The 20,765-nt window shown below is 37.8% G+C and overlaps 1 protein-coding gene and 1 non-coding gene across 6 annotated transcripts; both read left to right on the forward strand.

Annotated features, from left to right (window-relative positions):
* Positions 1-627: 627 nt before the first annotated feature.
* On the forward strand, positions 628-20,415 carry LOC105050303 (nucleobase-ascorbate transporter 6). 5 transcript variants are annotated; one of them, XM_073242494.1, is made up of 16 exons: positions 628-1,031; positions 1,755-1,984; positions 4,113-4,317; positions 4,834-4,931; positions 5,064-5,240; positions 5,319-5,419; positions 5,514-5,589; positions 5,745-5,804; positions 5,974-6,158; positions 6,292-6,388; positions 6,508-6,594; positions 6,691-6,749; positions 6,839-6,930; positions 19,570-19,647; positions 19,765-19,925; positions 20,016-20,415. In XM_073242494.1, the coding sequence occupies exons 3-16, from the start codon at positions 4,212-4,214 to the stop codon at positions 20,232-20,234; spliced, it is 1,596 nt and encodes a 531-aa protein (XP_073098595.1). In that variant the 5' UTR covers positions 628-1,031; positions 1,755-1,984; positions 4,113-4,211; the 3' UTR covers positions 20,235-20,415. The 5 variants fall into 5 exon arrangements, with proteins under 5 accessions (XP_073098595.1, XP_073098597.1, XP_029121988.1 ...); XM_029266155.2 differs by lacking the exon at positions 628-1,031 and having other exon boundaries at positions 1,319-1,984; XM_010930264.4 differs by lacking the exons at positions 628-1,031; positions 1,755-1,984 and adding an exon at positions 2,750-3,903.
* Positions 14,330-14,435, forward strand: LOC140851304 (small nucleolar RNA R71). The gene has a single exon (XR_012134056.1). It is a non-coding gene; the product is annotated as a small nucleolar RNA R71 (small nucleolar RNA).
* Positions 20,416-20,765: the final 350 nt, after the last annotated feature.

Below are 20,765 nucleotides of genomic sequence, written 5' to 3' on the forward strand. Positions count from 1 at the left end.
AATATTTCAAAATAGATATCAAAAATATGTATTGGGTTCAATATTTGGAGTTCTAATAATTTTTAATAGTTAGGTAATTTTTTTATATTATGATATTTTTTAAAATTATTAATATATCTTTATGTTAATATTACTGTAACTTTTTTTATATTATGATAATTTTTAATAGTTTGAAACAAACTATTAAAAACAACTATTAAAAATATTTTATTTTGGCTTAAGGGCATTTTTGTTTTAAAAAAATCATCATAATTTCTAGATTGTGGGAGAGTGGCTTTTTCATATCCTATATAGATTTTTTTTCTATAAAATATAAAAAAATTATTCTCATAAATACATATTTTTTCTATCTTTCTCCTTTTGAAACCTCCGATCAAATATATGATATTTTTTAACTTTTTTATTGGTACTCACACTTTTCTCCTCTGCCCGCGAATGAAACGAGTCCCAAATAACTTACATAAGTTTTCGGGCTAATTGGTTCGGTGGTGGTCATGGCCCGTGGTCCGAGAGAGTTCACCGACTCTGGAACAGTGTGAAAGGGGGTGCAACTTCAGCTTTAAGGAAGGCTTTTTTTTTTTTTTTTTTGGCTGACGAACCAACCTGATCTCTTTAGCGCGTAACATGTGGATTCAAGGAGTTTGGAGTCCAAGTGCCAGGTTGTACCGGAGGAGTTCTTGCCCATAGATTTCCTCGATACACGCTTCTGTGGTACGAGAGCTGAGAGGATTCAGGAGAGTTTACTGGGATCAGGATTTACTCTGCTACTTTAGATGATGAGGACAGGAGATGGCATGTGGCCACTTGGTGATAGAGTTGCTCTTCTAAGGAAGATTTGCATGTGGCTTCTTTGGAAGGAAAGAAATTGTTTGATGGTAAAAGATTGGCAGATCAGGGAAGTGTTTCTTAAGCCATGGTTTTTTTTTTTTTTGGACAATAGTGTTTTCGATTCGTTTTGGACATTTATACAGGAATCTCTTCAAAGAAGGTTGGCTCTGCTTGGAGTTTTGTCTACCTCGGGCGAAGTTTAGGTGTCTTGTTCTGATGCAAGCGGATACTGTTCATGATTACATTGAGATTTAATAAGTCTGTAACTTCTGAATGGGCTTGAAATGGCTTTCACTCCTTCATCTTGCCTCAGCAAATCTTGTAGCCTGCTATGAGCGGCATCGGCTCCATCGAGATGCTCTTGCTTTTGTTAAATAAATGAATCAAAGTCGTAGCTTTACTCACGAAGGATATTTTTGTTACGTGTTGATATAAAATTGACGTACATTGTTGATTCTTTTTTTTTTTTTTTTTTTTTTTTTTGTGTCTGAAGGGACTGTTGATCCCTTAACAAGTTAAACTTTTAATATATAGTAATTAGTTTAACAATATAATATTTTCTCTCTATCCTAGAATTTTTAACTGTGAATGGAGACTTAAAAGCACTGGCTAGAGTAATCTGGACGGTTTGTCTGCATTACGTAAGATGGTTTGCAGAAACTACCACTTCCCCTTCTTTTATATTCTTTTTTTTTTGGGTGACACCCCTTCTTTTATATTCAATCATTTGTCTTTCTAATACTGGTAGACACTGAAACTTTGTATCTTCTAAGTAATAAGTAGATCTATTTGAAAATGATGACCTTGTGTTAAACTAAACCATTTTGAAATATATTTAGAATCTTACTCTTAACTATTGCTAACTGTAACAATTGATCCAAATTTTTTACTTGTAAACTTAATCTAATTTTTGGGCCTAATTCTAGATTGATGACGGCCAGAGGGAGCTATCTTTTTGAGTCCATGGTATTTGGAGTAAAGCTTCGAGTTGTCTGGATGGGGATTGCATATGCACGATGTACTCTACGAGCCGACAATCTGATTGTTGAAGGAGATACAACTACGGTCATAATATGAATTTAGGGATATGTGTAGAGAGAAGTCACTCACCCCTTGTTATAGAATATTTCAAGATTGTGTACGTCCTAGTTACCAGGTATGTCTTACAGAAAACAAATACTACAACTAATTGGATGGCTGCTTTTATTATAGAGCATTCTGAGGATCTTCTTTAGATGGATGTGGGGGCAACTCTAATATTGCATAGAAAAATTTTATTTTTTGATTTTTCTAGATATATTCACATTAGATTTCTATTTTAAACATCACCCCCTAACTCCCACTCTCTCCTAAAAAAAATTATGATTTTTCTCCCCTCCCACAAACCATGCGTATATTTATATTTAATAATTAATGCAAATCGATATTTTTATTTCTCTCAATTAATCTCTGTTCAATTTTTACTCATCATTTGGCTGGCTTGCTATCCTCACAAGCAAAAAAAAGTTACTAGATGGCCGGGCCAATTTTATGGAGTTCTTGGCCCCATCATGGTACATGCTCTTGATAAATGCATCATCATCAACATTATATTATTTTTTTAAAAAGAATTTTCTTGAATCTATTTGTCTCGAAGAGGCTAGGCCGAATATACTCGAAGGTTAAATACAATGAATTTTCTGTTCCTGGAATACCTTTTGATCCAATCGTCCTTTTAAGTGGATTAAAGTGTAGAACCCATGAGTTTGTTTACCATAAGAAAACCCTATAAATCTTGATGCCAAACTACTTACATATTAGATTGCATGTCTTCTTCTACATTACAAATCTTCTCTCAATTCCGGTAGGTTTGTTTCTACCAAAAAAAGAAAAAATTCCCTGAAAAAAATAAATTTCTAATATGGCCTCTTGGTTATTTCTCTATGTGAGCCAATCCCACTCAAAATCTGATATTATGAGCTGGTGAAGCTTTGAGTCTTATGTAATCCTATTCAAGAAAATAGGATGTCAAAACCTGAGGAGAAACTCCATCCTCCACTGCATATACCATGCAGCCGTGCGTTATACCAATCATCTCATCTTCTTCTCGTGAGCCTCGTCATCATGAGATGAGTTGATCGATGTGATGCCCAGCTGCATGCGTTGCAGGGAATAATTTGCCTGTCAACAGGCCGCTGGTTGTGCTCGTTCAGTACAGAAATGCATACCCAGCACCAAAAGGCTAAAGAAGCGATCCAAACGGCATGGGAGGAGAGAGCGAGAGACCATGGTCATCCAACGGCACTACAAGACAACCGTTGGACACCTGGACTCATGATGCCGTTCTCTTTCTTCCCGCTTCCAAAGTTCAAACGCGAAGAAGAAGATGCGGTGATGGCGAGATGTAGAGAGAGAGAGAGAGAGGGGGGGGGGGGTTAAGGAGGCCATTGTCAGAAGCGAAATGGACATCCCAGTAAAATAAAATTTTCTCCCTTGCCCTTTCTTCTTTTCCCTTTTCACTTTTACCGTTAGTTTGTCCGTATGCCTGAATAAATCCAGCAGAATCAAAAATGTGTCGGTTGCCTCCTTTTCCCTCCCCTTTAACCCCCGTCTTAAATATTCATGGAGGGACTTTTAAAACCCACCGTTCATTTATAATCTCAGCACCATTTGTACCCATCTTTTAGAGCATTGGTTTCAAGTGGTAGATTCATTTAGAAAGGAAGAGTGTATGAATAACTTTCTCCTTTGTTTTGCTTTGCACTGTTACCACCTGCATTGGACTGTGAAAACCGGAAGAGAGAGAAAGAGAGGGAAGGCCAATCTCTGTCCACGTTTCCTTGCGCCCCTAATTTTTAACCCTTTGTTATTTTTGCCTTCTGGGGTGGAACTTGGCAAGTTGCACTCTTTCCTTCATGCAGAACCCAGCTTTAAAAAAAAAAAAGAAAAAAAGATTTTTTTTTTGAAAAAAAAGGAGGGAGCTTTTGGGGTTTGCGGAAGATTCCTTTGGGCAGAGGGACAAAGAGCTAGAAAGGAGGCGAGCAGAAGGGCGGGAGGTGGGGGGGAGGCGTGGTCATTTCGGTTACTTGCCACCCTGTAAGTCATTGGAGGGGCATTTCTCTCCACCCCGTCTTCTTGTCAGTATCTTGGTGGTGGCTTGGTTTCCTGATCTGGGTTTTAGTTTTCGGGCCTTCTGATTGGGGAAAGTTTGGGTTTTGATTCTTTTATTCCTGGAAATCTTGCCCTTGGTTTGGTTGGAGGCTGTTTTCTGAGTTCTTGGCCTGTTTCTCTCTGAATCTCTGCAGGCATTTGGGTTTTTGAGAGTGGTGGAGTTAGATTCGTGATTCTTTTGCGACATTCTTTTCTTTTCCTTCTTTTGAGTAGAAGGGAGAGAGAGGAGAGAAATGGCTGGAGGCGGAGCTGCGGCGCCGAAGCAGGATGAGTTGGTGCCCCACCCGGCGAAGGAACAGCTGAATGTTACCTTCTGCGTCAAAAGCCCTCCTGATTGGCGTCAGTTCCACTATTCCTTTTTTTCATAGCTTTTGGGATGTTTTGCCTTTTGTTTGCTGTTCTTTTCTTAAATTTATTTCATTCAGATTTTTCACACTCTGGTTGCTGAAGTAATGAAGTCTGCTAGTCTCCATTTCGGTTTTAGAACTGCTTGGTGTAATTGGGAAAGATGCAATTTTTTGTTTTTTACTTGACTCTCTCTACTAGAATCTGAGTTGGGTATGCCTCGTTTTCCGGCCGGAAATCACAAATGGCTTACTGTTGTTCACTATTTGAGGTTTGCGGAGACTTTTTGTTAATCAACTCTGTTTTCCTTAAATTTTGTTTCCATTTTTTTTCGTTTCAGAAGTCACTTATTTTCCATGAATCCCACCATTGTGCTCTTGTTTAAGAATTTTTTTAGCCCCCTGACTTGCGTTTTTATAAATGTTTTCTCCTTTTTATCACTGAGATATTTGGTGTGATGGGAGAATGCTGATTTGATCTTGGTGCTGTTTGTTGTTGTTTCTGATGCAGCTGAGGCAATTCTTCTTGGTTTCCAACATTATCTGGTTATGCTGGGCACAACTGTTATCATTCCCACTGCACTTGTTCCTCAGATGGGGGGAGGCAATGTGAGACCGAATTCACAATCTGGAAACGAATCTTTTATTGAATTATGCAGATTGTACTATATCTCTGTAGTTCATTGCTATCTAGTTTTCGAAAAAAATATCATCAATACTTGTTTTTCTTGGACCTACTAGGATGAGAAAGCCAGGGTGATCCAGACATTGCTGTTTGTGGCTGGTTTGAACACTCTGCTACAAACCTACTTTGGAACTCGCTTGCCGGCAGTAATCGGTGGATCATATACCTTTGTTGTGCCAACCATCTCGATCATTTTGGCTGGTCGTTACAGTAATATTGTGGATCCTCATGAGGTTGCCATTGGACTCCTCCATCTGATGTTGTTATTCTCTTTGGTTAATAATGGACTGTTATATATGATCATCTTGCAGAAATTCCTCCGTATCATGCGTGGAACCCAAGGTGCACTAATTGTTGCTTCAACCCTTCAAATCATTGTTGGTTTCAGTGGCCTGTGGCGCAATGTCACTAGGTTGGTATGGAATTAATATTCTTTGTCAAAACTATTGTTGTGAGTCATTGTATGCTAATTTATGTTTTCTTGCCTTTTTAAAATGTATGTCCAGATTTTTAAGCCCACTAGCAGCTGTTCCTCTGGTCGCACTAGCTGGGTTTGGGCTTTATGAGCTTGGTTTTCCTGGGGTAAGCTGTTAATTATCTTCACATAGCTCTCATATGCAAATAGTAGTGCAGGGGACTTTGTGAGAGTAATGATTTTCTTTGACAAGCTTCTGGTTAATATGGATTATCCAAACATGAGTCTGCAAATGCTGATATAAATTGTGATGAACACCCAGGTTGCCAAATGCATCGAAATTGGTCTTCCACAAATAATCCTTTTGATAATATTTTCACAGGTATTCTAGATTGAGGCTTTCCATTCAAACGTACAGAAGCATCAAAATCCACTCATCTATTTGTTCTTCAACTTGCCCCAACATGACATGCATGTTTGTTGCTAAAATCTTGGCGGTCAATATCAGTGACTCATTCTTTTTTTTTTTTGTATTATTTTATTTTTCACAGTACATGCCGCATGCTATACATGCAGCGAAGCCTGTATTGGATAAATTTGCTGTCATTTTCTCAGTTGCTATTGTATGGCTTTATGCATTCTTGCTCACTATTGGTGGAGCTTATGGGCATGCGGCACCTAAGACACAATTGCATTGCCGCACAGATCGTTCTGGACTTGTCAGTGGATCTCCCTGGTATGCTTTGATCACTTTCTTTACTAAGATGGTTCTCTGAATATGAGTGATTCTGTAAATGCGTTTAAGGGACATCCTTGTTACGACTGTAATTCTATCCTTTGATATCTGTATTTTGGAATACAATGTGCAGGATAAGAGTTCCTTATCCTTTTCAATGGGGAGCACCAACATTTGATGCTGGTGAAGCTTTTGCAATGATGGCTGCTTCATTTGTTGCACTTGTAGAGGTTAGATTGCACTATGTTTTCGTAAAATTGGGATACTAGGAAGTCCAGAACTGCTAGAACTACACCAGACAGCTTACTGTGATTGACGCATTTTTTCAATATGTTGTGTACGTATGCAGTCCACTGGCACTTTCATTGCGGTTTCAAGGTATGCAGGCGCAACACCAGTGCCTCCTTCAATTCTCAGTCGTGGTATTGGTTGGCAGGTATGGAGTTAAACAACATTTTCCATAAAATACATTATCCAATATTTTATCCTACGTTTTGAACAACTGGAGATCATAATAATATTATGATTCCAGGGGGTTGGTATCTTGCTGGATGGAGTATTTGGAACAGCAAATGGGTCCTCGGTATCAGTGTAAGGCTTAGATGAAACATTTATTGGCATGTTTTAATAAGTAGACTGATTTTTCTTGCCTGAAAGCTTCATGTTTAACTCCGCTGCAGTGAAAATGCTGGTTTGCTAGCCGTGACAACTATTGGAAGCCGTCAAGTTGTCCAAATATCTGCAGGATTCATGATCTTCTTTTCCATCCTTGGTAAGTTGTTCATATCTTGGTGCCTCTTGCTACAAGCTTATAAATATTTCATTTCTAGGGAATTTGAGCATCAGTCAAATGTTATGGGTTTAGCGCAAGCCGGTAAATACTCTTCTGTGCCTGGTTCTAATATAACAGCTTCATAAATTGTATTATAGTAATTGAACATTATATGTATGACATGTTCAAGAGCTACATTGAGCATGTACATAACTCTTGAAGAGGCACTGTTGCTAATATTCTTTGTAGTCTTTAATCTTTATTTGCAATTTTGGATACTAATTGAAATAGATGTTCATACAACATATTTGAAGTCGGCCTTTTGCTAAAGGAATTTGTGAAATTTGTTCTTGATGCGTAGTCGTTGATAGCACCAAAAATAACTCTACTCACTACGTAGGTAGGATGAGTCCAGATCGTATCCTCAGGGACCTTGGGCTAAGTTGAGATTGCAAGATAAAAGAAAGAAGCGTTGTTTTTGATTTAGAAAATAAATTATCCTAAAATTGAAGTAATTAGAGAATAAAGAACTTGGGAGTTTTGAATTAATTTGCACTAGCAGAGTTGTATCTCTTTTTTTTAACTAAATAGATATGATTAATCTTAGGAAAAATACCTGTCTTTCCTCGGCACGCTCCGTACCCATAGATCACGGCGCGTCTCCGGAAAGTACTAGGTAAACAACTCTTCTTTCCTCGGCACGCCCCGTACCCGTAGATCACGGCGCGTCTCCGGAAAGTAAAAGTTGTTCTTAATATTAATCTAACAAGAAAGCATAAATAAAAGCATATGAAAGGGAGCAAATAAAAAACTATGACAATTTAAATAAAAAGCATAATCTTTATTGCATATAAAGAAATACAGGAAAGTTTAGAACAATAAACCATCTCTGTGTCGTTACAAAATTTCTTCTCCACTCCCGAGACTGCTAGCCTAGCTGCTCATGAAGTAGTCCCTTTCTATTCCTCTATGCAAGGTTCTAGAAGAATTTCTGGGCTCCCCCTCCAATGAGAGTACAAAAGTCTTTTTATAGGTGTTAGGAGGGAGGAGTTTTACATAATTTTCCGATGTGGGACTAAAAAAAAATACAAATCTTTCAAAACATTTCTAAATATTATTTTTTTCCTTATTTTGAACTCGTCTGCCGTGCGCCCACACCCGCGTCAGCGCCCGTCCCGCGTCCACGCCCATCCCCGCGTCCACGCCGCGTCCCGCGTCCACACCGCATCCCGCGTCAGCACGTCCACGCGCACCACTTTGTTTTGAATTCATATGAAACAAGCGCCAGCCTTTGAATTCACGTGAAACCGCCCAGAGAAAATCAACGTGAACCACCTTTTCACATACCAAAAAGAAACTTTTGTTTCTTTACAATGACATCTGTATCCTTTTGGATTCCTTGCATAGTATCTTCATTTTCTATAATACCGGATGCGTCTTTCTTTTATTTTAATTTTATTTTAAGTCCAAATTTCTTCAAACTTGAGTCTTTTTGATCTATGAATCGGACTCTTTGTATCGGCGATCATCTTTCCTGTAAAATATAAAAAGAAGCATCAAATTTTTAATAAATAAAATAAATTAAATATGATTTTCTGCTTTAAATGACTTAAATTATGTGTTTATCACACCCCCCAACTTGAATTTTGCTCGTCCTCGAGTAAAATAGATATATCAGCATTGTGTACTGACTCGATTTTGAATCAAAAATTAGGTTAGGCATCCCAAAAGGTAGATGATACTTGGTCAGACCATTAAAGAGATATTTCATTGGATTATCAATTTGACCCAATTAGTGGTTGAGTATTAACTAAAGAAATTTCAGAGCTTTTCTTTCACCAACTCCCCACTTTACTCTTTAAATCTTCTAACTTAATGGGAAAGAGGTTTATTATCTTCTTGCAATTTAGTCTTCTTAATATATATATTATTATTATTTTTTTTTATTATTATATAATATTACCTACCTTTTTACGCGAACCACAACGCTTACTTAGGCGAAAGGGCCCGGTTACTCAGTAGGAAACCAATATTTTTTTTTTTTTTTTTTGCATACCTCGATCTTTCCACCCAATTTCTCATGAAGCAGATTCTTTATTGAGATCAGTAAGAAGAGGGTTTGTAGAATCACTCCTAAAATTTGATCTAGTTTAAACCCTACCATTCATTGGATTTTCTTAATAATTTATTCCTCAGTATCTCTAAAATTATCTTGACCGTTAATCATTCATTTATTAGGATGCCTAATAAAATTTGAATCCACAAAACTAATTATTTCTGACCATACTCGAGGATTTGATTAATTTCCTCCCCCCCCAACTTAATCTACATTGTCCTCAATGGAGAAGGAAAGCAAAGAAAATAAAAGGAGAGAGTGCACCTGGGATAATTTTGCTTTGGAAGTTGAAGATAGCTTCATTGATTAATAGGCTCTTATTCTAAATTCCTGCAGCTGCGGTAAAGTAAAAAAAATATGAAATCATTGGGTTGCCTCCCAACAAGCGCTAAGTTTTACGTCTTCAGCCAGACTGAATTGAGTATTATGGCAGTTTTGGATCCACTAAATCAACAGATTCAATTAATTCTCCATCACTAATTCCATCTATATAAGGTTTCAATCGCTGACCGTTCACTTTAAAAGTGTTCCCCTGTTTAGGATTTTTGAGTTCTATAGCTCCATGAGGAAATACCTGAGTTACAATGAAAGGTCCGTCCCAACGTGAGCGAAGTTTTTCAGGAAACAGACGCAACCTAGAATTGAAGAGCCAAACTTTTTGATTAGGCTCGAACATTTTTCGTGCAATAAATTTATCATGATATGCTTTAGTTCGAGCCTTATAAATTTTGACACTCTCATATGCTTCATTGCGTAGCTCTTCAAGTTCATTTAATTGGAGTCTCCTATTGGAACCTGCATTTTTCATATCAAAGTTAAATTGCCGTATGGCCCAAAATGCACGATGTTCCAATTCCACCGGCAAATGACAAGCTTTTTCGAATACAAGTCGATAGGGAGACATTCCTATGGGTGTTTTAAAAGCAGTACGGTAAGCCCATAATGCATCGTCTAAGCGAAGAGACCAATCCTTTCTATCGGGCCTAACCGTCTTTTCTAGGATATGTTTAATCTCCCTATTTGACACCTCTACCTGACCATTAGTTTGGGGGTGATATGGTGTGACCACTTTGTGTGAAATATTATATTTTTTCATAAGTGCTTCAAAATATTTATTCGTAAAATGAGTCCCCCCATCACTAATGATCACCCTTGGGAAGCCAAATCGACTAATGATGTTTCGTTGGATAAAACTAATTACAATTTTATTATCATTAGTCCGTGTAGCTATTGCCTCCACCCATTTTGATACGTAATCAACTGCCACTAGAATATATTCAAATCCAAATGAGGCTGGAAAAGGTCCCATGAAATCAATCCCCCAAACATCGAAAATTTCTACTACTAAAATGGGGGTCAGCGGCATCATATCCTTCTTGGATAAATTTCCTATTTGCTGACATCGCAGACAACTTCGGCCAAATTCATGTGCATCCTTGAAAAGCGTTGGCCAATAAAACCCACTCTGCAGTACTTTTGCTGCAGTTTTTCTTCCACTAAAATATCCCCCACATGCCGAAGAATGGCAAAAAGTGAGAATGCTTTGGAATTCACTCCCGGGGACACAACGGCGAATAACTTGGTCAGGACAGTATTTGAATAGTTCAGGGTCTTCCCAGAAATAATGTTTAATTTGCGAGAAAAATCGATCCTTTTCTTGTTTTGTCCAGTGAGAAGGTACTTGTCCTGTTGATAAATAATTGACAATATGGGCAAACCATGGAGGACGGCTAGAAGAGATTGCAAAAAGTTGTTCGTCAGAAAATTTTTCTTTGACCTCATCTATGCCTATCGTGTGTTCAACTAAGATCCTGGAGATGTGATCAGCTACCACATTCTCAGAACCCTTCTTATCTCGAATTTCTAGATCAAATTCTTGTAAAAGAAGGATCCATCTGATCAAACGCGGTTTAGTATCTTTCTTTGAGAGGAGATGTTTCAGAGCCGCATGATCAGAGTAAACTAGAACCTTAGACCCTAACAGATATGAGCGAAATTTTTCAAGGGCAAACACTACTGCTAGTAGCTCTTTTTCTGTTGTGGTGTAGTTTAATTGGGCATCGGAAAGAGTCTTGCTAGCATAATAAATCACATGTGGCTCCTTATTGATTTTTTGGCCTAAGACGGCACCTATTGCAAAGTCAGAGGCATCACACATAATCTCAAATGGAATGGACCAGTCAGGGGGTTTTATTATGGGTGCTGTTGTCAGGGCTGTTCGTAATGTGTTGAATGCTTTCAAACAGTCTTCATCAAAGACAAATGGTGTATCCTTGGCCAACAGATTGCACAAGGGTCTTGAAATCTTGCTAAAGTCTTTGATGAAGCGTCTATAAAATCCGGCATGACCTAAGAAAGATCGTATTTGTCGGACCGAAGTAGGGGGTGGTAGTTTTGAAATAACCTCAACTTTGGCTTTATCTACCTCGATCCCTTTTTCAGAAATAATATGTCCTAATACAATTCCTTTCCGCACCATGAAATGGCTCTTTTCCCAACTTAGGACAAGATTTGTCTCCATACACCGTTTAAGAACTTTGGAAAGATTATGGAGACAATCCTCAAAGGTGGTTCCAAACACAGAAAAATCATCCATAAAAACTTCAAGACATTTGTCCACCATATCCGAAAAAATGGCCAGTATGCACCGTTGAAATGTAGCAGGTGCATTGCAAAGCCCGAATGGCATACGCCGAAAAGCGAAGGTGCCATAGGGGCAGGTGAAGGTAGTCTTTTCTTGATCATCCGGAAATACAGGTACTTGATTGTACCCTGAATAACCATCAAGAAAATAGTAGAAACTTTGTCCTGCTAACCGTTCTAGGATTTGATCGATGAAGGGCAATGAAAAATGATCCTTCCTAGTAACGGCATTCAGTTTTCTATAATCTATGCATACTCGCCATCCAGATGATATGCGAGTTGGAAGTAGTTCACCTTCTTCGTTTTCCACCACAGTAATACCAGATTTCTTAGGTACTACTTGAGTGGGACTAACCCATTTACTATCGGATATGGGGTAGATGATTCCAGCATCTAACCACTTTACCACCTCTTTCTTTACTACTTCACGCATGTTTGGGTTCAATCTCCTCTGCATATCTCGATGGGGTTTGGCATGTTCCTCAAAATGAATATGGTGCATGCAAATGGAGGGGTCAATTCCTTTTAAATCGGCAATGGACCAACCGATAGCCTCTTTGTGTTCCTTCAGAATACCAACCAATTGTGCTTCCTGATTAGGGGTCAAGTCTGATGCAATGATTGCCGGGAGGGTGTCATTGAGTCCTAGAAATACATACTTAAGCGTAGCAGGAAGAGGTTTCAATTCTAACGTAGGTGGTGATTCTAAAGATGGGACTATTGGTGTACTGGATAATGTGGGCAATGGCTCATACTTGATTGTCCATGGAGGAGTGGTTTTATCATGTGGTGTATCTAACAAGATGTTAACTTCTTTCATATATTCCTCAAAGTCACACACTCCAAAGTGAGCCAAGCAAGTATCTAAGGGGTCTGGTGCTAGAATTATGGGTGTTGCATCTTCTATAATATCTTCTAGTGTATCTACTTCGAAGCAACTATCCATTGATGGTCCTTGGGAAGCACCAAACACATTCAGTCTTAGTTTCTTATTCCCAAACGATACGTCCATGACTCCTGTCCTACAATTAATGCATGCATTTACCGTAGCTAGGAAGGATCGTCCTAAGATAATGGGAATTTGTCTGGGGTTGCCACTTAATTCCATATCGAGAACCAGAAAATCAACTGGAAAGTAAAACTCATCTACCTTGACCAAGACATCCTCAAGCATTCCACGTGGTTCCTTAATTGATCTGTCGGCTAGCTGCAGTGTGACTGATGTGGGTTTCAGTTCTCCAAATCCAAATAGTTCATACACCGAACTAGGTAAAAGATTCACACTTGCCCCTAAATCCAGAAGAGCTTTTTCAATGTGATAATCTCCTATAACACAGGAAATGATGGGGGCTCCTGGGTCCTTAAGCTTTGGAGGAGTGGCATGCTGGAAGACAGAACTAGCCTGTTCAGTGAGACGTACTTTCTTTGGGATTTGTGATCTAGATTTACGTTTTTGGGTGCACAAATCTTTCAAAAATTTGGCATAAGCAGGGACCTGTTTGATTGCGTCTAGAAGGGGAAGATTAATTTGAACTTGCTTAAACAATTCCAACATCTCATCAAATTTTTCTCCCTTCTTATCTGCAGGAATAGGGGCTTTTAGGGCATCCGAAAATGGGGCTTTAGGCAAGTAAGATGTCTCCGGTGCAGTTGGTTCCTTCTCTATTTTCAGGTCCTCCTTGTTCTTGGGTGATTTGGATTCGGTTAGAGGTTTAGGGTCGGTCTCATTGGTTTTACTAGTGTGTTCAATGACCTTCCCACTTCTTAGAGTCATGATTGATTTGGCATGTTCAGAAAAAGCTTCTGGGGTATTAGAACTCTCAATCATAAATTGTCCTCTTGGGTTGGTCTCGGGTTGGCTAGGTAATTTTTCTCCTTCCCTCCTACTGAATGCCGTTGCTAATTGACCTATTTGGGTCTCTAGCTTAGCAATGGATTGTGTGTGGGAGTTAAGGGTCTGAGTGTTGACTTCTAATCGTTCTAGTGCTTTCAGAATTTTTTTCTCAAAAGCTGAGCTGTGACCAGTAGTAGACGGTTGAGGAATATTTTGGAATTGATGGTATGGTCCATGCCTATATGTTGGGTCTTGATATTGAGGTCGAGGTGTGGCAGGACCAACCACTGGTTGTGGTCTCCAGGAAAAATTTGGATGGTTTCTCCAGCCGGGGTTATAAGTGTTCGAATATGGATCGTTTCCTGATCTGCGAGCTTGTTGGACTTGAGCTTGCTGAACCTGCTCGTGCACAAACTCAGGAAATTGAGGTGCGGCTGGGCATTTACTAACAAAATGGTTCGGACTTGCACACAATGCACAAACTTCTTGGATTGGGTTAGGTGGAATCGGAGATTGTCCGGTATTTACAAGACGATCTAATTTTTGGGACAGTTCATCTACCTTTTGATGGATATCTATGGCATTTCCTACTTCATATATTTCACCTCTTTTTGGGTTTAACATGGGTTTATCTCTAATAGAGGCAGACATATGATGTAATGAATTTTCACTTAAAATTTCAAACAGTTGCCATGCCTCATCCTCACTTTTCAGCATGAATGTCCCACCGCATGATGCATCGACCATTTGTCGATGTCTTTCAGAGAGCCCATCATAAAAATATTGGATTAACTGCCACTTGGGTACAGCATGGTGGGGACATTTTCTAATAAGGTCCTTTAATCTTTTCCATGTTTCATGAAATATTTCTCCATCTAATTGGAAAAAACTAGTTATGGCTTTCCTTATTTGATTCGTTTTTCCTATAGGAAAATATTTCTTGAGAAACTCTCCTTGCAGCTGATCACAGGTTGATATAGTCATGGAATCCAAAGTATGTAGCCAGTATTTGGCTTTGTCCTTAAGTGAAAAAGGGAATAATTTCAACCTAAGAGCATCATCGGAGAAGTTGTGAATTTTGACAGTTGAGCATATTTCAAGAAATTCTTCAAGATGTTTATAAGGGTCCTCATTACTAAGTCCATAAAATGAAGGTAACATTTGGATTATACTGGACTTAATTTCATATTGAGTGGCCTCCACAGGGGGCACTTGAATACAAGGAGAGTAGGTATATGTGGAAGGAGTAAAGTACTCCTTCAATTGCTTGGGTGGATCATTCTCCTGATTTCGGTCCATGTTTTTACGTCTGTTGGCTCTAAAGGTTCTTTCTATTTCTGGATCAAAAGGTTGGATTTCTGGTTGTAACGATCTACGGCCAAGCATACACCTTACAATTATACTGTAGAGCACACACAGAAATATTTTTTTTTTTTATAATATATATTTTTATAATAAAGTGAGAAAAGAATGAAGAAAATTTAAAGAGAAGAACCTAAGAATCTTAAATCTATGAAAAGAAAGAAATTAATTAATGTTTAGATGTTAATTGCAATCAACTTAAACAATCATAAACTCTCTATCCTAAGGTTAACTTAGATCTAGACAGCTCCTAACTTTCAAGACCGCCTTTGAGCACTCCAAGCTCAAGACTGACAAACTGACTCGGCCAGGTAAGCGTAAGATGTGGGAGGTTCCCTGCTCGTTGCTTTCTTTAGACACCAACTGAGTTGGTCAGGTCAGTCAACGGAACCAATTGAAAACCACTTTCTTTAACCACTTGCCTTAGACACCGAGCAATTAACCAATCCGCACTCAGTTCAACTCTAGAGCTTTCTTATCCTATTGAGCTCGAAATTCCTAGGGCTGACGTCTAGTTGATTTTAAATTAAGGTCTAGGTTATGCAAATGCAAGGGGGTGATTTGTGGGCCAAGGAAGGGTGATCAAATCCCCACCTTATCTGGTTAATGGGTTATTGCCCTTAAGATAGATTATGGAGATGCAATGCAAAGAAACAAGGTGTCCAATCAAGTTAGAAATTTTTATATTTGAGGTTACGCTATTTTAGTTAAGTGTTATGAAATGTCAGTGGTTTTTTTTTTTTTTTTAGTTTTGCAAGAAAATAAATTTAAGTGATTAAATCTAAAAAGCAATAAATCACTAGGCTATAAAAAGTAGCAAATTATTCTAAGCAGAAAAATTTCTAAATAGTAAATTAGTTATCAAGGTAATTATGTAATTATGCAAATAAGATTATCTAGCTAGAAAGCATTGAAAAAAAAAAATTTAAAACGAGAAATAAAAACTGAAAAGTTTTTTTTTTTTAAAAAAAATTTTCCTTTCAATTTTTTTAAAAAAAAAATTTTTTTAATTTTTTAATTCAACCGTACCAAGATCCCCGGCAACGGCGCCAAAATTTGATGCGTAGTCGTTGATAGCACCAAAAATAACTCTACTCACTACGTAGGTAGGATGAGTCCAGATCGTATCCTCAGGGACCTTGGGCTAAGTTGAAATTGCAAGATAAAAGAAAGAAGCGTTGTTTTTGATTTAGAAAATAAATTATCTTAAAATTGAAGTAATTAGAGAATAAAGAACTTGGGAGTTTTGAATTAATTTGCACTAGCAGAGTTGTATCTCTTTTTTTTAACTAAATAGATGTGATTAATCTTAGAAAAAATACCTGTCTTTCCTCGGCACGCTCCGTACCCGTAGATCACGGCGCGTCTCCGGAAAGTACTAGGTAAACAACTCTTCTTTCCTCGGCACGCCCCGTACCCGTAGATCACGGCGCGTCTCCGGAAAGTAAAAGTTGTTCCTAATATTAATCTAACAAGAAAGCATAAATAAAAGCATATGAAAGGGAGCAAATAAAGAACTATGACAATTTAAATAAAAAGCATAATCTTTATTGCATATAAAGAAATACAGGAAAGTTTAGAACAATAAACCATCTCTGTGTCGTTACAAAATTTCTTCTCCACTCCCGAGACTGCTAGCCTAGCTGCTCATGAAGTAGTCCCTTTCTATTCCTCTATGCAAGGTTCTAGAAGAATTTCTGGGCTCCCCCTCCAATGAGAGTACAAAAGTCTTTTTATAGGTGTTAGGAGGGAGGAGTTTTACATGATTTTCCGATGTGGGACTAAAAAAAATACAAATCTTTCAAAACATTTCAAAATATTATTTTTTTTCTTATTTTGAACTCGTCTGCCGTGCGCCCACACCCGCATCAGCGCCCGTCCCGCGTCCACGCCCGTCCCCGCATCCACGCCGCATCCCGCGTCCCGCGTCAGCACGTCCACGCGCACCACTTTGTTTTGAATTCATATGAAACAAGCGCCAGCCTTTGAATTCACGTGAAACCGCCCAGAGAAAATCAACGTGAACCATCTTTTCACATACCAAAAAGAAACTTTTGTTTCTTTACAATGACATCTGTATTCTTTTGGATTCCTTGCATAGTATCTTCATTTTTTATAATACCGGATACGTCTTTCTTTTATTTTAATTTTATTTTAAGTCCAAATTTCTTCAAACTTGAGTCTTTTTGATCTATGAATCGGTCTCTTTGTATCGGCGATCATCTTTCCTGTAAAACATAAAAAAAAGCATCAAATTCTTAATAAATAAAATAAATTAAATATGATTTTCTGCTTTAAATGACTTAAATTATGTGATTAAATAGAATTTGATGCAGAAAATCAAAAAGTCATTTAAAGCAGAAAATCATATTTAATTTATTTTATTTATTAAGAATTTAATGCTTCTTTTTATGTTTTACAGGAAAGATGATCGCCGATACGAAGAGTCCGATTCATAGATCAAAAAGACTCAAGTTTGAAGAAATTTGGACTTAAAATAAAATTAAAATAAAAGAAAGATGTATCCGGTATTATAGAAAATGAAGATACTATGCAAGGAATCCAAAAGGATACAGATGTCATTGTAAAGAAACAAAAGTTTCTTTTTGGTATGTGAAAAGGTGGTTCACGTTGATTTTCTCTGGACGGTTTCACGTGAATTCAAAGGCTGGCGCTTGTTTCATATGAATTCAAAACAAAGTGGTGCGCGTGGACGTGCTGACGCGGGACGCGGTGTGGACGCGGGACGCGGCGTGGACGCGGGGACGGGCGTGGACGCGGGACGGGCGCTGACGTGGGTGTGGGCGCACGGCAGACGAGTTCAAAATAAGGAAAAAATAATATTTAGAAATGTTTTGAAAGATTTGTATTTTTTTTAGTCCCACATCGGAAAATCATGTAAAACTCCTCCCTCCTAACACCTATAAAAAGATTTTTGTACTCTCATTGGAGGGGGAGCCCAGAAATTCTTCTAGAACCTTGCATAGAGGAATAGAAAGGGACTACTTCATGAGCAGCTAGGCTAGCAGTCTCGGGAGTGGAGAAGAAATTTTGTAACGACACAGAGATGGTTTATTGTTCTAAACTTTCCTGTATTTCTTTATATGCAATAAAGATTATGCTTTTTATTTAAATTGTCATAGTTCTTTATTTGCTTCCTTTCATATGCTTTTATTTATGCTTTCTTGTTAGATTAATATTAGGAACAACTTTTACTTTCCGGAGACGCGCCGTGATCTACGGGTACGGGGCGTGCCGAGAAAAGAAGAGTTGTTTACCTAGTACTTTCCGGAGACGCGCCGTGATCTACGGGTACGGAGCGTGCCGAGGAAAGACAGGTATTTTTCCTAAGATTAATCACATCTATTTAGTTAAAAAAAAGAGATACAACTCTGCTAGTGCAAATTAATTCAAAACTCCCAAGTTCTTTATTCTCTAATTACTTCAATTTTAAGATAATTTATTTTCTAAATCAAAAACAACGCTTCTTTCTTTTATCTTGCAATCTCAACTTAGCTTCTTTTATCTTTATTTTCAGTTTTTATTTCTCGTTTTAAATTTTTTTTTTTTTTTTTTAATAAAAAGCATAATCTTTATTGCATATAAAGAAATACAGGAAAGTTTAGAACAATAAACCATCTCTGTATCGTTACAAAATTTCTTCTCCACTCCCGAGACTGCTAGCCTAGCTGCTCATGAAGTAGTCCCTTTCTATTCCTCTATGCAAGGTTCTAGAAGAATTTCTGGGCTCCCCCTCCAATGAGAGTACAAAAGTCTTTTTATAGGTGTTAGGAGGGAGGAGTTTTACATGATTTTCCGATGTGGGACTAAAAAAAATACAAATCTTTCAAAACATTTCTAAATATTATTTTTTTCCTTATTTTGAACTCGTCTGCCGTGCGCCCACACCCGCGTCAGCGCCCGTCCCGCATCCACGCCGCGTCCCGCGTCCACACCGCGTCCCGCGTCAGCACGTCCACACGCACCACTTTGTTTTGAATTCATATGAAACAAGCGCCAGCCTTTGAATTCACGTGAAACCGTCCAGAGAAAATCAACGTGAACCACCTTTTCACATACTAAAAAGAAACTTTTGTTTCTTTACAATGACATCTGTATCTTTTTGGATTCCTTGCATAGTATCTTCATTTTCTATAATACCGGATGCGTCTTTCTTTTATTTTAATTTTATTTTAAGTCCAAATTTCTTCAAACTTAAGTCTTTTTGATCTATGAATCGGACTCTTTGTATCGGCGATCATCTTTCCTGTAAAACATAAAAAGAAGCATCAAATTCTTAATAAATAAAATAAATTAAATATGATTTTCTGCTTTAAATGACTTAAATTATGTGTTTATCAGTTCTCACGAAATCATTATGTGAAACTGATGAGTTTTTTATACCTAAAAAAAGTTTAAGGTACCATTTCACTGAAAATATGCCCATTTGATTTGTTGATCTTTGTGATTGCTTGTACTTCTTAATCATGAGCGTCTGACTTGTGTCATTTTACAAAAATTCTTTTTGTCATATATTTTGCTGCTTTGAGAAAAATGATTCCTCTTGTGGTGGTAGAAGATCATTAGAAATGATATACATGTTACGCATAGCAGAAACTTAGTTTTAGTATCCTGCATAGTTGGACTGCCAAAGTTGACTAACCAATTTTCCTTGTATCATCAGGGAAATTTGGAGCAGTTTTTGCATCCATTCCAGCCCCGATTATTGCAGCTCTTTATTGCCTCTTCTTTGCATATGTTGGTAAGTACCACATACTGAAAATAGCTTTTCATCAATCCATGACAATGTCTTAACTTGCAGTTATATTTATATTATTTTGTGGATCATAAAGTATTGTTGGCATGCATGCAAATACAGGTGCTGCAGGTCTCAGTTTCCTTCAGTTCTGCAATCTTAACAGCTTCCGAACGAAGTTCATCTTAGGATTCTCTGTGTTTATGGGTCTATCAGTTCCACAATACTTTAACGAATACACCTCTGTTGCTGGTTATGGTCCAGTTCACACTCAAGCAAGATGGGTATGTAAAATAGCCACAATCAAGGAACATTCTGTTTTTCAATTTCTGAAGTTTATCGGCACTATACTGATGGTTTGTTTATTTTTCCAGTTTAATGATATCATTAATGTGATATTCTCATCAAAGCCATTTGTTGCTGGCTTTGTGGCATTTTTCTTGGACAACACCCTGCATAGGCATGATAGTGCTGTTAAGAAAGACAGGGGTTATCATTGGTGGGACAAGTTCCGATCTTTCAAGACAGACAACAGAAGTGATGAATTCTACTCATTGCCGTTTAATCTCAATAAATTCTTTCCATCTGTCTGAGTTTGCAGCAAAGTTGTTACTAGGAATATATCTATCTTGTCCATTAAGAGTTCTTTGGGCGATGCCCTAGTGTTGATTTCTATTTTTTCTTGATCCACGCAAAATCTTCAGTATAAATAAATACTAATCGATTTGTCTGTTACATATTTCATTTAATATATGTTAATTTGTGCTTGTGATAGGTGACATGGATTAAATTAGGCAAATTATTAGACATTTTCAGCCCCTCTTATCGATCTTGCTACCTGCTCCTGTTTTTCTTCTGAATCTTATTTCCTTGCTCTATTAAGGTTGAACAATTTTAAGATGGTGATCTCAGTGGTGTTCTGACCTAAAATTAGTGGCATAGATAAGAAAACCTTGCGTAGAACTGACACACCTCTTTGAGGTTTGCTCATAATTCTCATGTTCTTTTGACTAATAGTTATGCAAGCTATGGGTAAATTTATGTTTTTAACTGGACTTTGGCACATGTGAAAATTGTAAAGAGATTGACTCAATAAAGTAAACTTTAACGGACACAATCTGTTA

This window comes from Elaeis guineensis, chromosome 8 (assembly GCF_000442705.2).
Source record: "Elaeis guineensis isolate ETL-2024a chromosome 8, EG11, whole genome shotgun sequence".
Classification (NCBI taxonomy): Eukaryota; Viridiplantae; Streptophyta; class Magnoliopsida; order Arecales; family Arecaceae; genus Elaeis; species Elaeis guineensis.

Coding starts and splice junctions, on each gene's coding strand:
- LOC105050303 (XM_073242494.1), top strand. CDS start 4,212: ATGGCTGGAGGCGGAGCTGCGGCGCCGAAGCAGGATGAGTTGGTGCCC. Junction 5,590..5,744: donor ATGAGCTTGGTTTTCCTGGG/GTAAGCTGTTAA, acceptor ATGAACACCCAG/GTTGCCAAATGCATCGAAAT. Junction 19,926..20,015: donor TTCACACTCAAGCAAGATGG/GTATGTAAAATA, acceptor TTATTTTTCCAG/TTTAATGATATCATTAATGT.